General features: G+C 47.8%; 1 protein-coding gene across 10 annotated transcripts in view; it reads right to left on the bottom strand.

Moving 5' to 3' along the window:
• Positions 1-12,389, bottom strand: part of bahcc1a (BAH domain and coiled-coil containing 1a) — a 69,756-nt gene that overhangs the window by 16,601 nt on the left and 40,766 nt on the right. For 5 of the 10 annotated variants that reach the window (XM_030407254.1, XM_030407257.1, XM_030407260.1 and 2 more), the window contains 9 exons: positions 10,467-10,592; positions 7,913-10,252; positions 7,283-7,397; positions 6,981-7,180; positions 6,448-6,609; positions 4,635-4,966; positions 3,981-4,326; positions 1,749-2,699; positions 106-275 (listed from right to left, as the gene is read on the bottom strand). In XM_030407254.1, coding sequence (XP_030263114.1) covers positions 106-275; positions 1,749-2,699; positions 3,981-4,326; positions 4,635-4,966; positions 6,448-6,609; positions 6,981-7,180; positions 7,283-7,397; positions 7,913-10,252; positions 10,467-10,592 — 4,742 coding nt within the window. The remainder of the gene's footprint in view (positions 1-105; positions 276-1,748; positions 2,700-3,980; positions 4,327-4,634; positions 4,967-6,447; positions 6,610-6,980; positions 7,181-7,282; positions 7,398-7,912; positions 10,253-10,466; positions 10,593-12,389) is intronic. The other 5 variants (XM_030407256.1, XM_030407263.1, XM_030407258.1 and 2 more) reach the window with 3 other exon arrangements.

Raw genomic sequence — 12,389 nt, 5'->3', positions numbered from 1 at the left:
GGTGGTTATTTTTAGTATTAAAAATAAAGTCAAAGCAAAACACATTCTTGACTAGGTTATCTGTAAAAACCCAGTAGGATCTTCTTGTTTTTGTTGCATTCCTACCGGTTCATTGCGAGGTGTCCAGCTGCATTTCCTACGTAAATTGAGGATCCTGCGCGCTGGGAAGTGTTGCCCCGAACCTGTGCTGCTGCCTTCCTGTGAGCCCATCTCCAGCGCACGGGCTGTGGCCAGTGTTGCAAGGCTCTGGAGGTCGAACATCAGCAACTCCTCTTCTGTTACGGTACAAAAGAAAGAACATTAGTTTGGTTCACATTGTAAAACAACACTACAATTGAACTGACCTTTTTTGGTAAAAATGTGTTGAAAGAAACAAGAGAGATGGGGGGAGTTTGGGCGTGTGTGTTACATGCGCACATTCAGCATCAAAACTTGCACATGTGGCTTTGGATTTCAGCAGCAACCGTGTGATATAGTGAATAAATGGCGAGGAAGGAAGACATTGAGGGGATCTGTGCACATTCAGTCAGTATGAGGAAGCAGCAGCGTATCGTTTCAGAGGTCACATCAATGTGGACTCACCAGATGCCGCTACGTCTGTGGCCATCTGGGCCAAGCTCTTCCTATATAGCCCTACCTGCCCGTGGCACTCACGTGACAATCTGCCATTAATGGACTGAGCTAAAGGCTGAATATCAGGGTTAGGGTTGCTGTCTCCTCACAGAGAAACATCAGATTTTGTTTACAAAGTCACAGTGTTGTACGTCTTTTTATATATAAATAAAAATACTGATTCTTCTTACTTGTTTTAGTGCGTGTTTTGGCGAAGACTGTTGTTGTGACTCGACATGTGCCACTTCCCTGAGCTGTCAACAGCATCGCATCACAAAGACAACATCACTGACTCTGGAATCAGTTGATGATACTCTTTTTATAGAAACCCTCTATTGGGAGCAGTTAAATGCATTAGGATGCTGTGGTAAACACAAAACATCCTTTTGCATGAATAAAAAAAAACAAAAAAAAACACATGGCGCTTTGAAAAACAAGGAAGCTTTTAAAGGCACTTTAAAACAATGGGGTCTAATTAGCCAGGCAATGCTCCAGGGTGCTGAAAACATCGACTGCTTTTGTGATTACACACTAACTTTCAGTAACGCGTTGTGTGTGTGAGAGAGAAGGAAGCCAATTGGTGTGTCTCCTTTTACCTTTTCGTTAAAGTGTGTGTACTTTCGGTTGCATGTGTATATGTGTGTGCATTTGCGCACACGTGTGGATCAAACGGCGGCAGGATGGTAAGACAGAGAGACAGTTCCCTGAGGAAGGCTGGGAGGAAAGAGAGGGAGAGAGTGAGGGAGGGAGGTGCACACCCTCCGCTAGTAGTTCAGCCCTGTCCTCCTGCTTCGTCTCCCTCTCCTGAGGCCTCTGCATCATTAGAACAGCCTTTTAGAAAATAAAAGTGCCTTTAACACACCAAAGAAGAGGAACGGCAAGCAGGCATGCAGACAGCTTCTCTGGGGACATGTTAGAATCCACCAGGGGCTCTTGAGACCAGCAGGAAGAGAGGAGGATCTGGGAGGGAACACAGAGCGACACAGGCTAGGCCTGAGGGGGGAGTGGGAGTTTGTCTCAGTGGACGCAGAGGAAAAGGAGGGTAAACTACAAGAGAGACGTGAATTCTGCTGATATGAGTGTGTTTTGTGTGCATGTTAATGTGTGTGAGTTGTGGAAGGCCCACAGTCCCTCACCCTGGCTTTTCCCACAGGTGCGCTTTTGCTGTTGCAGCTCCAGATCAGCCAGCTCACTCAGAAGCTCCATACCCTGGTGGGGGTTGGGCTGTGACGGGGCAACTGATGGGGTGCTATGAGGGAACAGGGGAAATGGGGGTACGTCTGTGCAGAAGGCAGCAGCAATCAGCAGCTCCAGACTCCAGTAGCAGGGCACAATAGGTTTGTGGGGCACGGCAGTAGTAGCTTGGCTTGGGCTACAGGCAGAAGCTGAGGCAGGGGAGAGGCAGACAAAATCCACTGAGGCATCATCAGGGGTCGTCTCGTTCTTGTGCTGCTGCTTGCTGTCCTTTGCTCCCTCAAGGGCCGGGGACTGAGGCTCAGGGGCTACAGGAGAAGCAGGGTCAAGCTCGATGATGGTGGGCAGCTCTGGATCCTGCTCTCCAGGCATGTCGACCTTTTGAGCATGCTCCACCTGGCTCTCCTCACCCACCGCCTCATCATCCTCTTCTTCTTCCAAGGTGATGACAGCTCCTGGCCTTTCAGGCTCCTCTGTTGAGAGGGGGACTGGACAGGAAGCTGCCTCGCACACTGGGCTCTCAACAGGGAGGCAAACCAGGACCTCCTCCTCAGCGGGCCCCTGCTCCTCCACCTCCTTCTCTCCAGGCACATAGTTGGCTGCTGTCATTGCTGTGACCTGCACCTCCTCCCTCTGTTCAAGAACTCTCTCAACCACTCTTTCCTCCTCTACCTGCTCCACTTCCTTGGGTGGGAGAGGCTCTGGGAGAGGCCTGACTGCCACTTGGCAGTCGAGCTCCTCCCCCAGGCCGGAGAGGGACTGGGGAGCATGCTCAGCAGGCTCCACTTGGACTGCTTCCAGGTCAGCTGGCTCAGCCAGGCGAACATCCTGGGGGGACGGGCCGCTCCTGTAGCCCATGGCAATGGCAGGGTAGGTGTATCCAGGAGGCAAGTCTAAAAAGAGAAAGAAATGTAGATAATGGAACCATCAGTTGTCAATATTGGATAAATGACTCTCAAATCTTAACACCTGTACACATCAGACCCACTATTAACTTTAACTCTCTCGCTGCCTTTGAGGTCACTAGGGCTTAAAACCTGGAAAAGGAAAGGCACTCTGCCTTGATCTTCTAGCAGTAGGAAGAGAACAGGACCACATGCAACTTTGTGTGAGTGTGTTATTTGAAGTGGGCCAGGCCGTTGGTTTATCAGAGCACCTGACACAATTCCTCTAGCGTGCGGCGGCCGTTAGCCAGACATTAATGATGATGAAGAGAGTGCAGGGGCCCGTGGGGGTGGAGTACAGGCAAGGGCTGCTATTGAGGTGTTTCTCAGTCATTACAGAGCAAACAGTAACGGAAAGCCCCTGCTCAACCGGCAGCCATTTTCTGCAGCTTTGAGCTGTTCAGTCAAACAGGGGCTTGCCAATAGAGCCACCCACACATATCAGCACAACACCAGCAGAAAAAAAGGATCATTAACAACAGTGGTTATTCCAATTACCATTGTGTACAATGATGAAGGTGCTTCTGTATCCTAGAACTCACTATCCTTTATCATATTATCGTCACCATCTTGTTGCTGCTGTTTACATTCACCCAGATGCAAATTTAAAAGAAATGCACAACAGAATTCTTTCCTGGGTTTGTTTACGTATATACGTTCTATCCTCGTGTAGCATAAAGGAGCTACAAATTCTCACTTTGTTGTGTTGTATAATAACAAATAAATGACCTTGTTACTTTGTGTTCCCTTGTTATCCTTTGGGGCAACTGCGCCCTTTAAATGTATGACCACTAAAAGTGCTTGTTTTTGCAAGCGCTTGTTATTTTAAGTTTCTGACAACATTATTGAAATGATCCCTACAGAGAAAGACCTTTTTTGTAAAAGAGTAAGATCCTTTTTGTTTAAGACCACCAGACTGTTTAGACAAAAACAGTCATTTTTCCTCGCAGGACTTACTGGTCTACTGCTGTCTTGATCCATTACTTTTTGTTATTGCCTGTTTTAACATGCTGGTTTGAAGTCACAGAACCAAACTAACTGATAGAGACAGTCCACTTCCAGCTGTAGTACTTTGACAAGTGCATTTGCCCAGTCATTTTATACAACAAAATGAGTGAAATTAGGGTCCAGGTTTAAAAATATAAGCCATTGCACACAGTACATCAAAAGGAGCTGTAAAACTGCCTCACATGTGTATGTTTTTGTTTGCATGTAGATGCTGTTGCTTACCAGGCTCAAGAGACTCTGGGTAATCCTGTGGGGGTTGTCCCTCTCCTCTCTTGTCCTGGATTTCTAGCCCCTTGGGCATCTGAGGTGGGGCAGGGCTGATGGCAGGTGAGTGTGGGGCTGCTGCAGCAGGGCTGGGAGCAGGGCAGGGTGTTGAGGGAGTGCTTTTGGGATGCGGTCGTAGTGAGGGGGACTGGCAGCAAGGGGACAGGTGAGCAGCACAGGCCCCAGGGGGAGATGTGTTCCTCTGAGGTGGGTTGTAAGAGTACGGCTTGGCAGGTTTAGGTGCTCTGGGTTCTGAAATGAGTTCCTCGAGTTCAACCGAGGGCTCATCGGGCCTCTTCTGCATCTGTGGCAATTTAAATAAAGTTATTTAAATTTCTCAAGCAGGTAAATAGCAATGTAATAATTCATTCTTTGTAAACTAGTTCCTGAAGCAAAAGCTACTTGCTGAACGGTCTATTTTCAGAGACTGACTCTATCCCTGTGAGAAAATCAGCATATCCCAGAAAAATATTAGGGGAGTTAAAAATAGACTAAATAGTTAAGCTGACCCATGACTCATCCACTCTGCTTGAATTGTCATTTGGATTGATAGATCATATTAGACTCTCTTCACACTGATACCTAAATGTTTCTTGCACAGTTTATAATCACCTGTGTATTGTGAGTGGCATGATGTTGCATGTCCATGCCATGTGCAGCTCTGTGCTGCTGCTGCTGTTGTTGCTGCTGCTGCTGCTGCTGCTGTTGTTGCTGCTGCTGCTGCTGCTGCTGCTGGGTTTGAGACTGTGGTTGTGGTTGCTGTGACTGGTGGCTCTGGTGCTGATGCTGATGCTGATGCTGAAGCTGTTGGTGCTGCTGGAGAGCATACAGCTCCTGTTGCCGTAGAAACTGGGATCGGGAGTACACAGCAGGATGCTGCATGTGGGAGGGTGGGCCCCGGGCGCCGTACACAGGGGGCCACAGCCCTTGCTGCTCCATCACATCTAATGAGAAAAAGGAGGAGGAATGTGACAAAGGGGGCTACCTTAGAACAAAAAGACATTCATGCACATACACACTTCTTTTGGATTCATACACATCAACACTTTGCACAAACACAACATTGTGTTATCCATATCTCTCATTATCTACCTCCCACACACACATTTCAAAACAGTGAAACCATTATGGATCATTTAAAAATCATTGTATTCACATTTTAAAGCAACGATACTGACAAATCTCTTTAAAAAAAGATTTTTGACTCCACAGCACAACATCTCCCCAGGCAGCAGCAAACCCACACTCTCCCCCGCTCTGAACAGAAAGCTCTCTCTTAAGAACTGCCTTGAGAATTTGCTGGAATGCTGGAAAAAAGTCATGACAATGATGAAATGCGAACAGATGATCTCTCTTCTAAGTTGATTAGAGGTCAAAGTACTGGGCTTGAAATGCATTTTTGTCTCGCCGGAGCATTCAGCATGGACATTCCGGCAAAAAGTCCCACCTGCCCAGCCAAACCACGGAAAGGGTCTGCTGAAGGGCCCAGCAGGAGGCTTGGTTCCCATGTCTGTGGACAAGCTTTCTCATGATGTGGCTCTAAGAACCAGAACAACTTGATGTGGTTGCTGTGCTATGACAGATGACCCATGGGGGGGTAGTGGGCCTATGCTACAGGAACCAAAAAACTGGTATTTTTTTGTTCTCTCACCTTTCGCCCCTCCACTCCTTTTGAAACACCAAAATCCTTGTTGGGAGACACAAACTTGGATACACAAATGTTTCCTGTGGGAACGCTTTGTGGATGAACTTCCTTTCTCAGCTGAAACTCCCATGGAGCACAGGAGGAAATGAACTGTTAAAAACTGTGAGCTAATTAAATGTCACAGCCTGTTCACTGAATATGTGTCTACAATGAGTTTTGAGAAGTGATCTTTTGCCTAATTCTCACACTTTCTCCTCCCCTGGTGTTGTTCTCAGTGTATGCATGTGTATGCATGTTTTTATTTTGTTTGTAAAGCTTCAGACGAGTGCACTGACCCATTGAGAGCCCTGTTCCTGCTGGGCCGAGCAGGTGGTGTGCAGGAAAAGTTTGAATTGTGTCTGTAAATGAGCCCATTAAAAGGATAATCATCAGCAGTGTTCACGGGATCGCTGTGATTACCAGCAGTCCTTTTTATGTTAGCCCCAAATATATACTGTATGAACAAGGGATCGACTGATGTGTTTTTCATTCAGGGCCGATAATGATTACAAGTAATCAAGGAGACTGATAATAACCAATATTTGTAACTGATACACATTTTCAGTAAAAAATGAAAATCTTGCTGTCAACATTTAGGATAACCCGTGAAGGAATGTAAGCACAACTATAAATTTGTTAATTATAACTTCAGTCATTAGTTAGACTGTAAAAGCTTTTGCATGCACTGGCAGACTCGTTTGTTAAAAGTGGAGAAAGGAGAAAGCAAAAGTCATGGCGTACCCAGGTGATGGGTGGCAGGATGGGAGGGAGGCTCAGTGGGCAGGACCACCAGCTGGGCAGAAGGGTCCTGAGGCAGAGGCAGGACTGGCTGCAGAGGGCCTGGCATGGCTGCAGAGAAACCTGGGGGCAGATTCTGGTGCAGGGCTGTATGACCTATACCTGCTTCATAGAAAATATGTAAGTTAAGATTTCTAAAGGTATCACATGATGTGTAAAAAAAAACCAGTTACAAATACACCATAGATGAACTTTAAACTTGACCGGGAACCAGTGAAAAGATTTTTTAAATTGAAATGATGCAATATCTTCAGCACAATGTAAAATCCTCGAAGATAAATTCTACAAAAAAAGTCCTTTTACGGTACTCCTGTAGCCTTGAACTCAATATTTGCTGCTGATACAATAACATAAAAGCAAAAATGATCTGAAAGACACATTTTGATTAATGGGGATGGTACCTTCTTTACCTGATCTGTCAACAAGCTGCAATGCATACTATTTTAGAATCGTAATTCCCATTAATATTCTCTCACCATAAGAGTGTCCTGTCATCCAGAGGGATGGGCTTCCAGTTCTTGGCATCCAATGATGGTGAGCAGAATGTGCAGAAGGATCTCCTAATTGGCCAGACTGGAGGGAAGTCCCGCCTGGGACCATGAGATGAGAGGTGAGGTCTCCGTGACAGCTGTTGGAGGGGTGGATTCTTGCAAACTCCACCCTTTCCTTATTATCCCTGGCATCAGGATGAGACAAGGATAAGGGAACACAAATGAAGACCAGTGTCCTGAAAGTATCTCACAGTGACAGGTTTTAGTTAAGCTTTACGGTTGCTTACCTGATATATGCATCTCTTTCTCTGTCCAAGCAAGTCAGACTTATCTGTTCCCCACTCAACCTCTTCCTCTCCTCTTCAGTTGTGGGATCCGAGGGATACATGGAGCGGGGCGGTCCTGTGAGACAAACATAAGCTCAAACATTAGCCTCCACCGTTGTGTCCCCTGGTGAGGGCATATTCCCAAGCCTCTAACTATTTCTCAAAACACTACCATTACTCACAAGAGATTTAGAGCGCTGACAGTGCTTATTAGTTTTACAGATTTTATATCATACCTTTTATTGCTATAACAACCGTCTTATATACGTAACTGTTTTCTGGCCTATTCTTGAATGAAATGAAATCAGACTGACACAATGAAAGGAGTGGACAGTGAGTACCGATCAAAATAAAGACACATTGCTTTTACGTTGTGTACTGCTGCTATGTTAAAAATAATAATGCTACAGAATACATTTAATAAAAGGCAAGACCGTTGTGTATTGTCAGAGCAAAAGAGAAATACAGGTGTGGAGCCTAGGTCATTCTGTTTTCTTTTCACAAGAAAGGTTACTAACAGGTCACAGATAATAAAACAAGTGTGCCTGTTCCCTCACCTCCGTTTTTGAGGCAGTGACCTACACTGCTTACCTTTAACAGAGGGATGTACCCTGCCCTGTCGGCTGTTGGGATGACCGTCTGCTGAACGACAAGGTGGCTCCCTTTGTCTGGCCACAGCCACTGCAATTCCCACGGGTGGCTGCCGCACCTCACTTTCCCCATGACCTGCTTCTCCCATATCCCGACTGCGCCCACTGTAATCAGGGCGCTCGTTGTCAGTGGCTGGGCCCTTTCTGGAAGGTAGAGTCTGTTTGTTGCCCTGCAGGGCGCAGCTCCCCCCAGCAGGACCTGATTTAAGGCTTCCAAGCCCCCCAAACGGGCTCTTCTGGGAGAGTAGCAGTGGCTGTTGCTGGTTGCTGTACTTAAGTAAGCTTTTCATGGCACTGCTCTCCCCCTGAGTTGGGCCCTGGGGCTCAGGTTGCTGCTGTGGCTGCTGCTGCTGCTGACTGAGAGGAGGTGCAGGGGGAGGCTGGGGAGGAGGCAGGCTCATTCCTGGCTGCTGCTGCTGCTGCTGCTGCTGCTGCTGCTGGGAGTGTTGCCCACCAGTGCTCCCTAACTCCATGTAGGACTTCCTCTGCTCCTCCTCAGGTTGTGGCATGTGGTGAGGAGGCCTCATGGCCCATGGTGGCACAGGGGGCTGCTGGTGGTGGTGCTGCCCACTATTGTTGCTGTAACCATAAGGAGACATTTCCATCTTTCGTTTCAGCTCCTGGCTAGCCCCCTGGTTCATCTCAGCAGGAGAAGGAGCATCTGGGCCAGGTCGGCCATGCTGTTGGTGGCGTATCCTGGCTACCTTTTGTCCATCCCTCTGTAAGGAGCAGCTACCTCCAGGACCAGGACCAGGACCATGGGCCGCTGCAGCCCCACCATGTTGACCCATGCTTTTACTTCCAAGTGGGGAAGCGTTAGGTGGGGCTCCCGGGTGGGAACAGTCTCTGTAAGGAGAAGTGTTGACAGAATGGGGAACAGAGTGTCCAGCCTTGGGCCCCTGCGGCAATGAGGGCCTGAACACATCCATGTCCACACCACTGTTGATACACTCAGCACTGCGTGATCGTACAACCTGGTGCTGCTGTTGAGGATGTGAGGGCTGTTGTAGTTGGGGAGGTGGAGGAAGCTGAGAGGGCTGAAGGTGTTGATGGTGTGACTGCATCCAGTCTGGAGCCTTCTCCGTCTTTCTGTATGGGTGCTGCTGTTGTTGTTGTTGCTGCTGTTGTTGTTGTTGTTGTTGCTGTTTTCTGTGCCAACTACTATGATGCCCACCACCTCCATTCTTTTCTATTACCTTGTCCTTAATATTGCCGCCTCCACCACCACCACCCACACCCTGGCAGTCAGGGTTACCAAGCTGGAATGGCCCATTAGATTTGTCCCCCAGGTCTGCCACAGATGGCACAAATGTCGGCCCTGTGACTTTAGGCTCTCGCCCCACATTGGCTGACCCCCTCTCATGAGAAGCAGGGTTGGCTAGTGGAGGGGGTGGGCAGAAGAAGTCTGGGTGGTGGTGTGTGTGGTGAGAATGATGTGGGTGGTGTGGGTGGCTGGGGTGGAGCTGAAGACAGTGGAAGCCCCCTGGGTGAGGATGTGTATGGGCGTGAGCATGAGGATGCGGATGGGGGTGTGCCCCTCCAGCAGCAGAACCCATGTGTAAGGGTGGGGGTACGGAATAGGATAGAGAGTGGTGGAGTGGTGCCTGACCCCTCTCTAGACAGTCCGAAGGTTGTTCACTGATCCTCATCTCCCCACTAATTCCTTCTTTAGTGCAGCGACTACTGCCACTGGACCCCATATGTCGAACCTGGGTGCTCCCTCCACCCCCCATAGTCCCAAGTGCTGTGCCCTCTCCACCACAGCTGGACATGGAGGCCTTAGCCCCTGCCCCAGTTCCTGCATCTCCATTTTGCATCTTGCCATTGTGCAAGCAGGCACTGAGGGGCTTGCCCATACTTTGAGGGTGTTCCTTGCTGTACTCCATTGCAAGCGGTGCCTTGTGCCTCTCCAGGGCCCGACTGTTAACCTCCTCCAGGGGCAGTGGGTGCTGTGGATAGTGTGGGTGCTGCTGATGGGAGTGGGAATGGTGGTGGTGTGTGGGCTGGGGTGGCTGCTGGCTGTGGTGCTGTTGGTGCTGCTGCTGTCTCTCCTTTGCCTCCTGTTTGCTACTGGACCTCTCCTTGTCCTTGACAGGTACCACTCCTCTCTCCACAGAACCCTCTTTAAGACCCTTATGTAGACCCGTCCCAACTCCTGGGTCTCTGTCTCTGCTGCAGGACCCCTGAGAGTGTCCTGAGCCTGCCCTGGACATTGGTGGCAGACTGTGATTGGCTGAGATGAGAGGTGGCTGGGATGGGAGACCTCGAAGATAGAAGTTCTCTATAAGAGGAAAGGACACAGGCCAGGAAAGACAAATGCATTAGTCAAGAAAGGAAAAGGCAACTACAGAATTAGATTATTCAGCCTTCATGATGGTGTCCTGAGGCATCCTTATATCAATATCCCACATCAAATTACACCATACTATGTTGTATAAATTGGATTTAAATGTCTTACTTCTGTCTGATTAAATTTTAATCATCTCACGCCTCACCTTTTTGGGTGTCATAGAAACGGTGCTGCCCGTAGAGAACTCCACTGTTGGCATGGTGATCCAAGTGGCTCATGGGAAGGAAAGTGTGGGCCAGACTCCCTGAGAATCGAGGATACCCTGGAGCTGCTGAGATGGATAGCAGAGGGAGGGAGAGAATTGATGAGACAGGACAATAACCACCGAGATGCAGTTATCCAGACTAACCCAGCATAATCCTTCAGGTCCAATGCAGCTGGTGGTGTTCATACGCAAATAAGAACCAGCTCTGCCTGTCATGTTTGCCTTTCCTGCCTGAGTTTAGAATGCAAACAATACGAGACAAGAATGGGGATTGCTGTAATGTATGAAATTTGTCTTTTAAACATATGGTTCCTTCTTTATCTCTCTGAGAACTGGCAGTGACACCTCCATCCATCTGAATGGAGTGATAAGGATGGATTTTAAGCTTGTATTTACAATGAGGACTGAGTTGAGTGGCTGACCTTTACCAACCTCTGCTAGGGTTAAAGGTCACTTGAATGTTGGTGCCTGTAAGCCGGCACACCTGGGCTTATTATTACCATCGAAGCCCATCTGGAGGAAATTTACACCACAACCAAGCACAGAACTAATTTTGCACTGGGACATTGAAAAACACAAAGGACTTTGAAGGTGGAGGAGAGAAAACATGGATCGAGATGAAAGCCCATCGCAATATTAGGACAAAGAAAACACATCTCTATGACAACACACTTCCGCTGAAACTGGATAACATTTAAACAATCAATGTGAATTGAATTATCTCCTCTACTGGCGTGTAATTAATTATTTCATACAATTGCATGGACTATATTTAATAATACCATTCAAGTGCTGCAAATTACAAAAATAGGGCAGTATGAACGTATGAAATTCTTAACTGACGACAGTGAATTATAACTACAGTTACTATTCCCTTCTGAGCATATTATGTGTTGTGATACTAAAAACAGCCTTGATTAAAGCTACACACAGAGCAAGTAAAGGAAACAAAACAAGAAACCTACATGCACCATGAGACTAAATAGAATAAAGGAAAGAAAAAGGGGAAAGATGTACAGAGAAGAGACCTGACTGTGATCCAGACAAACAGGACGTCTACTATCCACCAGCACCACATAGCCTACGAGCATCTCGGTGACCTGTGAGTCATCCAGAGAAGTCCAGGTGTTTCACGTCTTCTTTTGCACCTGTCTCACCCTCCAGCCTCACTTTCAAACACGACTTACAGGCGGAGTCAAGGAAGGAGGAGGGGGATAAAGGGAGGAAAACACGGCTCTACGAGCTAAATGAAAGACAGACGTATTTGTGTTGGCAAGCGTGTGACCTGATCCTGGAAAGCGCAGATGCAGTTCATTTGGCCTGTGTGTGTGTGTTAGTGTGTGTGTGTGTGTGTAGCGCAGTGGTTTTTACAGGAGCCCTGAGTGTTGAATGTCTCACTTTCTGCCGGTGGAACAATGGGGCCGGTGCTGTGAGCCCGGCTCTGGGGAGGGAGGAGTGTTGTGGTGGGCTTAATGACCCCGTCTCAGAGCGGCCTCCGCATGCTCCCATCTTAATTAATGAAATGCACAGAGAGGGCAAACAGACCTGCAATAACACAGGAGGTGCTGCCTTCTGAGGAGGGCAATGGGGTGATAATTACATACCCTCACTTTTTCCTCTCTTTTTTCTTTGTTTTGCCAATTTTTCTACCTCTTACTCAGTTCGCTCTCTCCCCCTTTTGTCTCTGTCTCTTTCTCTGCTGTCATGATTAATAAGCACACACATTTATGCCAATTCATCTACAGTTGGAGGAGGAGGGGGGGATCCTTTGTTTAAGCAAGACGTTTTTCTCTGATTTTGGGAGGGAGAAAAGCAGAGAGCTGTTTGGCAGTCTTTATCCAAGCTGGGAGAAAGGCTTTTTTT

Source organism: Sparus aurata, chromosome 23 (genome assembly GCF_900880675.1).
Source record: "Sparus aurata chromosome 23, fSpaAur1.1, whole genome shotgun sequence".
NCBI classification, from domain to species: domain Eukaryota; kingdom Metazoa; phylum Chordata; class Actinopteri; order Spariformes; family Sparidae; genus Sparus; species Sparus aurata.
This window is presented reverse-complemented; position numbering and strand designations above follow the sequence as displayed.